General features: G+C 42.8%; 1 protein-coding gene across 1 annotated transcript in view; it reads left to right on the plus strand.

Moving 5' to 3' along the window:
• LOC138512237 (cytochrome P450 2B1-like) overlaps nucleotides 1-13,131 on the plus strand; it is a 173,136-nt gene that overhangs the window by 95,114 nt on the left and 64,891 nt on the right. Inside the window, exon 6 of the mRNA XM_069627679.1 lies at nucleotides 2,299-2,440. Coding sequence (XP_069483780.1) covers nucleotides 2,299-2,440 — 142 coding nt within the window. The remainder of the gene's footprint in view (nucleotides 1-2,298; nucleotides 2,441-13,131) is intronic.

Raw genomic sequence — 13,131 nt, forward strand, 5'->3', positions numbered from 1 at the left:
GAGTGCATGCGTGGGGCAGACAGGAGTGCGCGGGGCGGACTGGAGTGCACAGGGCGGACTGGAGTGTATGAGTGCATTGAGCAGACCAGAGTGTGTGGAGCAGACTGGGGTGCATGGAGTGGACAGGAGTGCATGGAACGGACTGGAGTGCATAGAATTACGTGACGTATATAGTATGTTTTGGAATGCAGGGAACGTTTGAAAGAGCATATAACCCATCATATCACACCACCACGCTTACTCTCTTCTTTACACCACCACTCAACTAGAACACAGAGATACTATGACACCATTCGGTATAACTGTTCTCATACCAACATCCGCCGCACACTCCCCATCATTCTAAGTAAACAATGCTGGTTACACACCCCCAAGCCAGGCGTTCTCCTCAGGCCTAACGCAGCCACATTCAATCTGGATAAATCCTGCCAGAACGAACACATACTCCTGATCTCTCAACCACCACACCTACCACTAAGAAGCAGCTATTACACTAATACCGCACCAGCTGCACACATATCTGGTGCTCACACGCACCTTTGACTCTCTCTACTCTCTCTACTGATCTGAACTTCGGTTCCCAAGGGTGTTCAACCTACCAGCGCCTTCAGACCATACCAATGGTATATAAGGCGCTATATAAATGCAAAATAACATAACATAACACATGTTCCACTTATAAAACACACTGTTATGGCCTATGCATGTTTCAGCCTACCCTGCCTCCCCCAGCCCGACCCACTAGGCTCCCTCTCAGTTTAGTCTTCTTGGTCAGCTCTCTGTCTCCTGTCACACTTCACGTTTCTTGGCTGCCTGGCAAAGTGACCTAGCACCCAGCCCCAGAGGCCGGCGCCGGACTGAGAGCTAACACTTGCACAGTGGCGCAACAGCTCCTGTTCCTCCTCTTTACCCATGCATACTCAGAGGTAGGACCATGAGGAAACGCTGTTGCTCCACCATCATAAACCCACAAGTTGGCAAGGTGTCCTGTGAGGTATGGGCATCAGGCAACAAACCGTCTCCTTACAAAGAGTTCTAGAGAATACTGGTGTTTTTTAATGGTATCCTGGTAACCCGCACACATTTTACAGAGGCTTTTCAGAGGGACCTGAGGTTATGGGGAGCTCGGCATCCCAAGGATAACTTGGTTGCTTTTAGTGGTGCTATGTTGGAATGTGGGGGATAGGCATTTGTTGCTGTGGCAAACAACAGAACACACAAGAGATGTATGGTTCAAACAGACTTTATTCTTTTCCAGGTGGGTAACTGGATAGAAGGTTATAGGTTACAGTTGAACTGTCCAAACAAACCGTGTCAAGATGACTTAAACTGCAATGCAGCATGGGTCTCCTGTATAATACGGGTGCTGGTCTACCTCTGTATCCACTCTAACTACAGTTTCTACTGGGACCAAGGGACCAAGTGCCCAGTGTGATTCTGGATTCTACAACAGTCTCAGGAATGTAGCGCCAAGCACAGTATTTGTCATCTAGAGATAAAATGCCCATCTCACTTCCAGTGATATAGTGCCTGTCTCATTTTCAGTGATCTAGTACCCAGGCCGCTGCAGATATATATAGTACCAAGTAAAACTTTTTCTTCAGTTATTTAGCACCCTGTTGGTCTCTCAGTCTGTCCAGATACTCACCCTGTGTCAGGGTAATCTCACTCCTTAGTGAACTCAAACCACTCATCTGTCTCTGCCCTACCAAGTCCCACAGCTCTCACAGGACCTTTACCTCTCTGGGCACCCTGTGGGTCTTTCACCCCCTCCAGTCCTTTGCCTCTCTCAGCACCTTAGGATCTCTGTTCTAGGGTTTTTTCCAGGTTTCAGGTTCCTCTGGTCCTTTGACTCCCTTAGCAATCTAGGATCTTTCATCCCTCTCAGGTCTCTTAGCTCTATCAGCACACTGGGGTCTCGCTCTCGCTCTCTCTCGCTCTCTCTCTCTCTCTCTCTCTCTCTCTCCTGTCTTCAACCGGTTGATCCAAATGGTGGTTCTGTACTAGGTGGAGGGTACTGCATATCCCACAGTTGTCCTCTTCTTGGAAGCTCACAGCACAGGCCTGAGGCGTCCCGTAGGACAGACTACCCTGGTTCACAGCGTAGTCTGTAGCATTTGGGATGTGTTATAGCTACTTTGGTTTGTTGGTCGCGTTGCGCCTGGCAGGGCTTCCAACACCCTGTGGGCTATTTGTAAAAGAAATTCTTTAAAGTATAGATGGGACCTTAATACCTATGTTTGCAACCCTGCATACCTTCATGTGTATAATATTGTTCACTTCAATGTCTGATTGTAGCAAAACTCAAACCCGGATTCAACATTTTCATCAGAGAACTTGCAAGCATGCATCGCAGATCTGTTTGTGGCTGGGACAGACACAACCTCCACCACCCTCCGTTGGGGCCTCCTGTACATGATCACATACCCTGATATCCAAGGTAAAAAGTGTCCAGAAACGTTCAATGTGCAGTAAAACGACATTCTGCATAAGAAATCTACTGTATTGCTAAGTAAGTTAAGCCCAATGAAATGTATGGTAATGCACTTTGATAGCCTGGTTCAGATATATGCACTTACATCTACTTTCAGATTTGGACACTGATATCCTGGATAAGATATGCACACTGAAATTAAAGGAAAGGTATCTTTTTACAAAATAATTTTCACCACAGATTTTTACCACACATTTTATATTGCATTTGGTTCCATAAAAACATGAATCAAATCATTTTTACTGCACCTTTTAACTGCATTTTTCACACAAAATGTAGATGTCTGGTTTGGGTGAGGAAATAGTTTATGGGGAGAGGAGGGTGGGTTGGTTTGGGCGCTGTCACCCCGCATTTTGCAGAAAAAAATGCACAGTGAAAAATGGTTTGATTAAAAACACATGGAACCTTGCACACTACTATCCCAGGAGAAGCACCCACTGTGACCCCCATGGAAAAAGAAACAGCAAACAAAGAGTACAATGCACAACCCTACCCGTACATAAACCATGCATCAATCATACCTAAATAAAGAAACATACAATGCATAGAGAAAGCAAAATACAAAAACATTACAAAATACAGTAAATATTGGTGACCATGTCTAAGCTAGAAGCCACATGAAAAAAAACATAATTTCTCAAGCCTGTGCTGGAATCTTTCACTCGTCGGGCACAACCATTCATTATTTGCAAATGAGTAGAAATTACAAAACTGACTTGTGCAGGCTAACTCGAGTTCCGGCTTGGGGTATTGTCGTTCCTAAAACCTTCACCTTGAACTCAAGTGCTAGAGCTCTACTGAGTAAAATGCAATAAAATAAAAGCAAATGAATGTGGGGAAAATTCTGCTTGTCCATGTAAAATGAAATCAATGTGTGGGTGAAAAATCACCATAAATCACACACCAGTGATTACACACAATGTTCCAATGCATCAACCAATAAAAAACACTAAAGCGTACGCGCGCCCTCACAGCAACAATGCAGACCATTGTAGATCTTCATTTAGGCCACTTTCATGGGTCCTCAATCGATGGATCCATTTCTGTTTGGGTTTCAATAGGCGAGTTGTCATAGAGAAACCAACTAGATCAGGCTTCAGCTGGTCTAAAACCAGCCAAATGAAAGTCAGGCCCGTGATTGTGTTCCACAAAGAGTTGCACCAGCGGCACAGAGAGGACATTATTCCTGGTTCTGCTGTGATGCTCGCAAATCCTCACCGACACCTTCCTAGTTATGCCAATATAAAAGAGATTGCAACAACACTTAATGGCATAAATAACATAAGTGGAGTTACAGTTTGAGAATGTATTCAATGTCAAATGGAATGAACTATGGACAAACTCCCTGGTAGTGGTGGTAAGTGTGCAGACACTACAGTTCCCACATAGGTGATGACCAGCTAAAGCAACTACCTGGGATGGATTCTATGTCATTCAATGATTTCAGGGCAATTTTTGCAATAAATATTTTCTTTATATTGCCTTTGCCCGTTTTGACTATTTAGACGGATATGCATAGGACTCTTTTTGTTTGTTGTTTGAGACCCATCGTTCCTATGCTTTTACACATTAGATTGGGGTGACCTCATGTTCGTGTTGGTTCTGCATTGAAAAATAGGCACATTTCTATTCAGGGTTGGATATAAACGCTAACATAAACATTGGTATGTAAGGGTTGGAGATGTTTTCAATTGTGCATGGAATACAGGGATTAAAGACCGGAAATAACCAGCCGTTTTGATAAGCTTGGTAATCAAATGTTTTGTGTAAAGAATCAGGAATACAATGCCATGGGTAGGGAATTGAAATTTGGGGGAACATTATTGGGAATTGAATGCCTTTTTTAAAAATAATTGTGAATGGAATATCTTGGGTAAGAGGTCAGGAACATAATTTTTCCATCAGGACTGAAACAGTTTAGGAAATGGTATACTGGGGTAGGTGATTTGTAACAACACACATTTTGATCAGAGATTTGGAATGGAATATTTTCTGTATACAAATAACCTTTGTAATGGATTAAAGGATTGGAAATAGAATATCTCTAGGACAGAGGTTTCGAATTAAATATCTTTGGTAAGGAGCTGAGCATGGAATACTAGTAAAGGGGAATGTGAATAGGGTACATTTGGATACACAGATGGGAATTAAACACGTTCTCTATGCAATCTAGAGTAGAATACTTGGGTGTAATGCAGTCCCTCCCCCAGATCAGATGGTAGTATAGCAGGTGAGCAAGGCATGACCAGACCATAACAGTGCCAGTTTTAAATGAGACTGTGGCTCATTTTTAATGAGAAAGTAATGTATTTCACAAAGGTTCCCTCAATGTGCAAATTGCAAAAATCCCCATATTATGAAAGCTCATTTTCACATGTTTATGACTATGCAGTTGCACAATGTACTTTTCCAATGTCTACATATTTATTGATCCCAAACCAATACTTTTAGTGGAAGGGCTTCCATATTTCCCCAAAGTGTAGCGAGGGAGCCCTGTAACCTATGGGTTAGGTTTAGGGGTTATCCCCAAAGAAAGTTGTTTTTAAATAAACTGTTGCAATTGTGTATTTTAATAGCACCATTTTTGAGAAAAAATAGGTAAAAGGTAATTCAATGTACAATTGGTTCTCTGGGGTAACACATGAAGAATCCCCAGTAAATGTCATGTTGCCAAGAGTACACAGTAGCACTTTACACCATTCTCATGAAGCTGTGGCCACAACCCATCCATGCCTTTAATGGGCCCTGTAAATCACTTTCCTTAGCCTGAGGACACAATGCATCTATGGCAGTTATAGTCACTATAAATCAGTTGCATGAAGCTGATGCCACAACCTCTTATGACAGTTATAATGACTGTAAACCACGTGCATGAGCCTGCGGCTGTAACCTGTAAATTACATTAATGATCAATGTAAACTGCTTTTCATGACGCTCAAGCTACTACTTACTTATGCCAGTAATGGTGACTGTAAATCTCTTTCATGAGACTGCAACCACATCCTGTCTGCGCCAGTAATAGTCACTATAAACCACTTTCCATGAGCCAGCTGTTAAAATGTACATCATACCCTGCCCACCAGAGCCTAAGCTCCACCCCAAAGTTAGTCTAAATGCCCACTTGAGCCTGTGGCAGGGAATAGTGCTGTACCGAAGTAAGGCTCTGAAGAAAGTTGGATCTCTGCACTTTAGTGCAAGAGAAACTATTATTCTTGAATACCTGACAGGCTTACTATTGGACATGCATCTTGTTGTGGGTCTACCTCTTAGTGAATCTAGGTATCAATGCCTACTACCCTTGTATGTATGATGAACATTAAATCCTTTTAATATCTTTCCAATACAGTTTTATTACTAACCCAACGCATGTTTGCACTTGCAATATAGTGTCTTTTATAGGCCTACATAGAAACACATTGGTAATGCCATTCCTCTCTTGGTACAAATTCATGTATTGTTTTGAAGAGCTAATATAAACATTAAAAATAGAATAGTCAAACAATGTACAGTTCTGGAAATTAGCAATAAAGTATTTGAGAAGATACCTTCTGTATTCACTTCTAAAATGTTAAAACTTCCTACAATCAACCAACAGCGTGTGTAGCCATTGTGGCCCAGTAAATCTTAAAATCAAACTCACAGTTGCGATGCTGTGGATTGGCAAGCCAGGGGACAGGTTAGGCTACACTGACCAACCTCTGGATAACCCATTAGATAGAAATGGTTAAAAACTCAATCAAAACGTCCATGGCTTCTCTGGGCAGTTAAGTAAAAACAACCTAAAAGCGATCTACAGTCATTGATCAAAATGATTACAGGTAAAACAATTTAAATCCACCTGTAAAGAGTCCACTCACCCTTCATCTGTGCTTTAATGGTGCCACTTTATACTGGCCAAAGAAGTGCATGGGCGACACAGGTTATATATGGACACTGTGGCAAAACTCAGTACATCAATAGAACCAGCACAGGGAAAGTTGAAAGGGTATCTTAACAAATATACATCACAGTGCCTCTTAATAGCGGTACCATGGAAAAGAAAAATATTGCAACAGTGAAACAATTTGAATTTGGGAAAATGTTCCAATTGCCAGTTTTTAGCCTTATGAGTAGTTTACTGTCTGAGTGAAGGCTTCTGAGCGCTGTTTGCTGTAGATTCCCAGGCAGTTCAGCTTTCTAAATTATCTATGCCTCCAAAATATTGAAGCAAACATTGAAAATCAGAATTTTAAAAAATTGGCTATGTGCCAGTTTTTAGGCTCATAGTCTAGAATCTTGGCCATAGTCTTGGCCAAGTCACTAAAGTATATGCTTGCTTCTTTATCCAATCAGGTCAAAATCTTGTGGACAAGCAGCTGTCTTCCAGGCTCTTTCCCCCCTCAGGACCCAATCCACAGTGTCTAGTGTTACAATACCATGTAACTTTTGGGTCCTCCAACAAGACGTGAGAGCCTGGTGGTTATATACCCCTGGCGCCTCCCGCAGCAACATACCCAGATTCCCGCCACTCACCTGGATCTCTGCGGTCCCGCCTCTGCCCGCCCAACAGTGTTCTCCTCCTGCTCCTTGTTGGCACGGCAGGGTGCCCGGGCCCTGGAGGAGTGAGGCTGCTGGCATGTTTGCCTGGACATCGCTGACACGTCTTTGCTGGTTCAGAAATCTGCGTGCGTGCATACATTCATCATAGCGTTGCCTTGCAGCAACTAAACAACCTCATTCCCGTGGGCATAAAAGCAGAACAACCTTGTTGTCCCACTCCTATTTTCAGCTCCTCTTTTCTCCTTGCAACCGCCCTGGGTGTTTCCTTGCATTATCTCTGCTCTGTTGTCCTTGTTTATCTGCCTTGCCTTCCTTGCCTTTATTCTGCCCTGTATATCCTTCCTTGTTGCTTACCTCTATTAATTGAACTGGCTAGTCCATTTTTGGACCTTCCATCTGGATTTCCTTGACCAGTGCCTTGCACTGTTTTTGCACCACATTAATTTTGGGGAATACTTTCCATGGTGCAAGAAGACTTACCATGTGTCCTGCCTACTAGGTATTGTGTCGGTGGGTAGAGGGTGGTGCTTCTACACTGCTGTTACATGGTTCCGGTACCAAAGAGCATTGTGACGAAACCTGTTCAACGGACCTTGAGATCAGGTACGCACCAGCGCTCCATTCAGCTTGACAATTTCAGAAGAACATCCTAGCCTCCTAAAACAGCAAGTTTAAAAAGGATTAGTTTCTCCCCTATTTCCATGTTATTATGATGTCATTCATGTGATCCATAAAAACTGACCAGCTATTAGGTTTCTGTTTGAAGTGAAGCCAACTTGTCATTATGGACCATGTACAAAAAAAGTGGCATGTTTTGAACAAGGAGGACCTTCGCCAAAGAGTACAGAACGTCCATGCTCATTCAAAACATTTGCGCCTATCAGCTTGTCTTAATGAACCATTTGCGCAGGATTGGTGGTTTATTTATATTCGCTTGGATGTCTGTTTTGTTTATAGAAGAAGCTCCAGATGTGTACATGGTACAAAAAGTATTTATGATTTGCAGTTCAATTGCTGTTCGTGTTTTGCTGCGTACAATTAAGCCTTTTCGAAATACATCTCGTGTTCAACAGTTAGATATTTTATTTTGTACTGCTGTGCTCTCTGTGACTTTGTCTGTAATAATGCTGATGAAATGGGTACACATTCCTTTTGATTGAGAAGGGAGAGCATTTGATTTGAAGATGTATATAAACTGTATAAATTAGACATTTTGCTCAGACCACATTGTCTTGTGGTTTTCGCATATAAAAATGCAGTTTGAATGCACATTGCTTTTGTGGCTGCAGTTAAAACAGGTTAACATTATCACGTGATTTGAAAGTTTCAATAATGTTCTGTATATTTTTTATTGCGTCTGACAAGAGAAGGTTGACAAAGCCGATATTTGGAATGCACATTTGGGAACTACATCCCTGTCAAGATCAGTAGAATTGTGATGTCTAAACATCCTGTGGCTATGGGCCTACTTGGCTTGCTTGGAGTTACAACTTTTCAAATTGTAGGTTTTTAATGCAATTTATGACAAAGGTCACAATCCATCTATGCCAGCAATGGTCACCATAAATCAGATGCATGAAGCTGCTGCAATAATCTCTCTTTGCCAGTAATGGTCAACCGATTAAATGAGCCTTAGGCCGCAACCTATCAATGCCAGTAATGGTCACTGTAAACCACTTTCATGAGTCTGAGTGTGAAACACAACAGAAATCGGTGGTGTTTGGCTTCCCACGATAGGCACACAGTTGTACATTGCATTCATTTCCAAGCACCCGCACACTGTCAGACACATACATGTACACACACTCTGATGCTAGCACGCATACATACAGACACAGCTAAAGATTCACTCCACTAGTCATACATATGCACACACATGCACTATATTCAAACATGCATGCATAATACATTACACAAAACACACTTAGCTTGGGTTTTCTCTGAAATGTATCTTCTTTCCTCTGGGAAAGGCATGGTGCCTAAGGACGCCGGGGCACGGGACATGGCATAAGAGTGAGAGTAAATCAGGGATGCAGTGCCGGCACACCACAGAAAAACTTGAATGTCTGAGTTGCACTGGGTCTGTGCGAGTGATCAATGTTGTTGATAAGCTACTGGGGTCAAGCACGTTGTGCTCCACCTGCAAGTGGCCCACCATTAAAAAAGACAAATCAGGGCTCACACTTGAGCGCCAGCCCCTTGGGATGTAAGCGGGTCGAAAGAGAAAAGATCAGGTGCACACGAGTGCTTCCAAGAAATGATGAATATGCATCAAAACATAACAATATTCAATATTCGATTTAAAAATCTTTATACAAATCTCTTATGGTGCTGGGCAGGAAACCAGAGTAAAGGCAGACTCTGGAACCTAGAACACAAACTGAAAAACCAGCCCCTCAAGTAACCTCTGGGGTTTAACTGCCCTCACTCTACATCGAGCATAAAGCTCTTTAACAAACTTCACTGATATTTACAAAAAAGCAATATTTTATTTTCAAAATATTGCTTGTGGTAAATATAAGTGAAGTTCTGGATTTCTGTGGCCAAGAGAAGCCTCCTTCAGCAGTTAAAGCAACTTACAACTTGAAGTGATCATAAAAACATCCCGATCAAAACAAGAATAAACTATAGAAATCCAAAACTGTGCAGTAGTATCGTGTATTGATTTCAGAAAGCAGCTGAACATTACATCTAGAATTATTTCCAAAGCATGAACATATAGACACAGTTAGTGTAATGTGACCAAAATATAAACACTATCCTAAGTAGCACAGGATGTTGTTGTAAACCTCCAACTCCCCTCTGAAGCAGCGTCCATTTGATTTGACCTGTGACCACAAACCAATAAAGCCACTAATATGGCCCTAACTATTAAAGGTACCTTTGGAAAGTAAGGGGGAAGTGTCCCAGTATTCTTCCAGTATTCCTTTATCTTTGATCAGCAGCGAAAGGGAAACAGTAAACTGGCTCATTTGAATTGTGTTTCCACATTGCAAGGCTTTTGTGTGCAGAGGACTTGTTTTTTTTAAAGACATGCCACAGGATGTTTAGTCATCAAGCAGTGTCTCTCCATACTGGCATGAAACGATAAGCAACATGCTCACTGCCCAGTCCACACTCCTTCACAAAAGCTCAGACCCCGAGTAAGCAAATGTCCAAAGTAATTTAGGGGCTAAAGTCCAATCTCTCAATTTTCAGTCTTTCGTTAAACATCTTTACTCCAACACTGCTGAGTTCCTATTGCTCGTTCAACACTTTGGGTGCCTGTTTTAATGTTCTTGTGTTCTAGTCACCCACAACTGGTAATGGAATACCAGGGATAAAAGGTAGGGTTCATACTCTAACTGAAATACCCTTGATCAGAGAACAGGAATGGAATACTAGGTATACATTCTGAACAATGGACTGCTGTGAATAAGCGATTGGCAATGGACTACTGGAGATCAGGGATTGGCCATGTAATACATGGAGTAACTGGGTTATAGGAAATGGATGAAATACCAGAAAGAAGGAATTGAAAATGATAAACTAAGAAAACGAATCAAGCAATGGACTAGCTAGGATAAAGGATCAGATTTAGGATACCTCGGTAATAAAGGTGGAGGAATTAAATCAAAGACAGGAATAAGATCCTAAAAAGAGGAGCAGAAGGGATAATGGACCAGGATGTGGGAACAGATAACTGGAGCATACAATCAGAAATATGAAACTGCATGTTAAGGCACCAGGAATTAGTTATTTTTGATAAAGTTAAGGCAATGCAATATTGTGGCCCAGTGTCAGCAGTGGAATACATTGATGAGAGATTAGGAATAGAGTATGGTAAAAAGGAGTCGGGATCGGCTTGAGTCCAATGTGTATACCTGCCAAAGTGACAACTACACTAGTAGGAACTCTTTTCCAAGGGCGAGGCACCAGAGTTTTTTTTAGAAATCTCTTGTTGCGTCATATATCAACTGTGGCCATGTGAACTGGCCCTACAAATCTCCCCACCCAGGGCCTAGACAGCAGAGGTATGTGGTGACCGACTGGCAAAGAACAAGATGGGAGGAATTGTCTGTCAACTAGTTCCCCCAGGCTATGCAAGAGAGGACACACGAGACAGTGAATAAACACTCAATACTATGTGTACTTAAACAAGAAATATACGCCACTTCACAGAATGCTGGACTGAACAGGAGACACAAGGTGGACCAATCACACCTTGGGAGCCTAGGTGCATAAACCGGAATGTCCCACATGAAGCATGACACAAAATAATACTTTGCAAAGGGACATTTGGTGGAAAATATACATATGCTGCTATTTAACTTACTGCTCCCCTATGCCTTACTCACAAAGCAAAGCCTTTGCCTGTACCTGCCATATTTGTGTTAATCTGCCTCAAACCGGCCTACCCTGTGTCATTGTGTGCATGCCTTAATTAAATATGCCCCAGGTAAGCTGCAGGAAGCAGTCCGCTCGATAGACTGTTTGCTTTCGATGTATTTCCATTTTGGCTCAGACAAGCAAAATGTAGAAAACCGCCTCGCTCGGCAGATGCTTTCAGTGTGTAAAATTAGAAACATTAGGTGGGCCAGGCATTGCCCAAGTCCTGTGAGAACTGCAGTATGCACTTGATATGACTGGCTTGCTTAAATGTATCGGAATACGTCCGCAGTGCCCCATGTTACAAGGTGCGCTCACCCAGGTATGAGAAGGTAGTTGAAGTCTATTTAACGTGTTATGAGAAAACTGTAAAACAGACTGAAGATAACCTGATACATTTTATACTGCTCATCGAAAGTTGTTTAGCATGCCTCACCCATACAAGACCATGTTATGTTAAAGTATAAAAGCAATGGAAGCCAGGGAAGGGGGGTTGTTGTACCATGTTCTGTCCGAAGACTGGGATCAGGGTGTTTTGGTGTCATCCTGTTCTGTGGATGTCTGTATCCTGCTTTGCTGACTGCCATTAAAGATGGTTCCCAACCACCTTGAGATTGGATTATTGCTGAGTTTTGAATTTCCTTGACAGACCTGCCCTGCCAGCACATGGACGAGAACTAAAGGAGAGAGAGTCCACTTCCTGACTGGCAAAGTCATCACAAATCTAATAGGAAAAGACAGGCAGGTCAAACTGCAGACCACGGTTCAATGCACAGAAGGTTCAAAATGCAATTCAAGAGCAGAAGCAAAGCAAATCCATATCCAGTAGAGAAGCACAGATTGTCCAGAACAATAAAGTGGTGTAGACAGAGATGGATCAGACAGGCAGAATCTAGGTACACAGGTGATCCATCACCCAGCAATGGGTGTGAGATACACAAGTCAGGCAGCCAAGGTAGCTGTACACAAGAAGTCCTGTACAAGGCAGGAGGAGCTAGGGCAAAACAGGTTGAACAGTCTGAGTTTAGCACTTAGATTACTAGCAGTACCAAAGGGAACAGACCATGTGGGATGAAAACAGGCCATAGCTTTGTGAGATCAAGATCGACAGACTGCTGCCAGGCATGTCAGGAAATAGTTTACCCACTTTTTCAGTTGCTATGGCAGTCACCATGACTATAATCCCCTACAGAGAGCGACCTTTATGTGTTTATGTTCCAGATTCCTGACACATTGGCAGGATCATCATGTCCAAATAGGGTACTCCTCACCACCCTTAGCTATTTACGTGATTACCTAGGGGGATATATGGGGTAATGATTGACACTCTTCTGAGTTACAGCCTCCTAAGTGGTTCCATGTCTTCTCATCACTCCAATTCCTGTGCTGCTCCTGTGGCGTGGATCTTTACCGCACTACCACTTTCCACAATTCATCCAGGCTCCTGCCCCCAACCCTTTCTTCTGCTCGAAGTTGAGTACACTCTTCACCCCACCCCTTCACCAACCGCTCCTTTTGAAGGGGTGAGGGGTTTTCTCTCTCTCTTCAGCCCTGGTCACTTCAGCTGCCCCTCCCCATTTACCTTTCTTTCTGTCTGTGGGGCGTCCGTCTTCCCTGTCTACGCTGCTCTTTCACCATCTCCTTCCTGCCTCATTCCCTCCTTTCTCTGCCACCTCAATGCCCACTAATGCCCCAGACTCGATATTGAACCTGCCCTGCCTTAGCATTGC

The sequence above is a fragment of the Ambystoma mexicanum genome, chromosome 1p (assembly GCF_040938575.1).
Source record: "Ambystoma mexicanum isolate Mex_15411 chromosome 1p, UKY_AmexF1_1, whole genome shotgun sequence".
Classification (NCBI taxonomy): Eukaryota; Metazoa; Chordata; class Amphibia; order Caudata; family Ambystomatidae; genus Ambystoma; species Ambystoma mexicanum.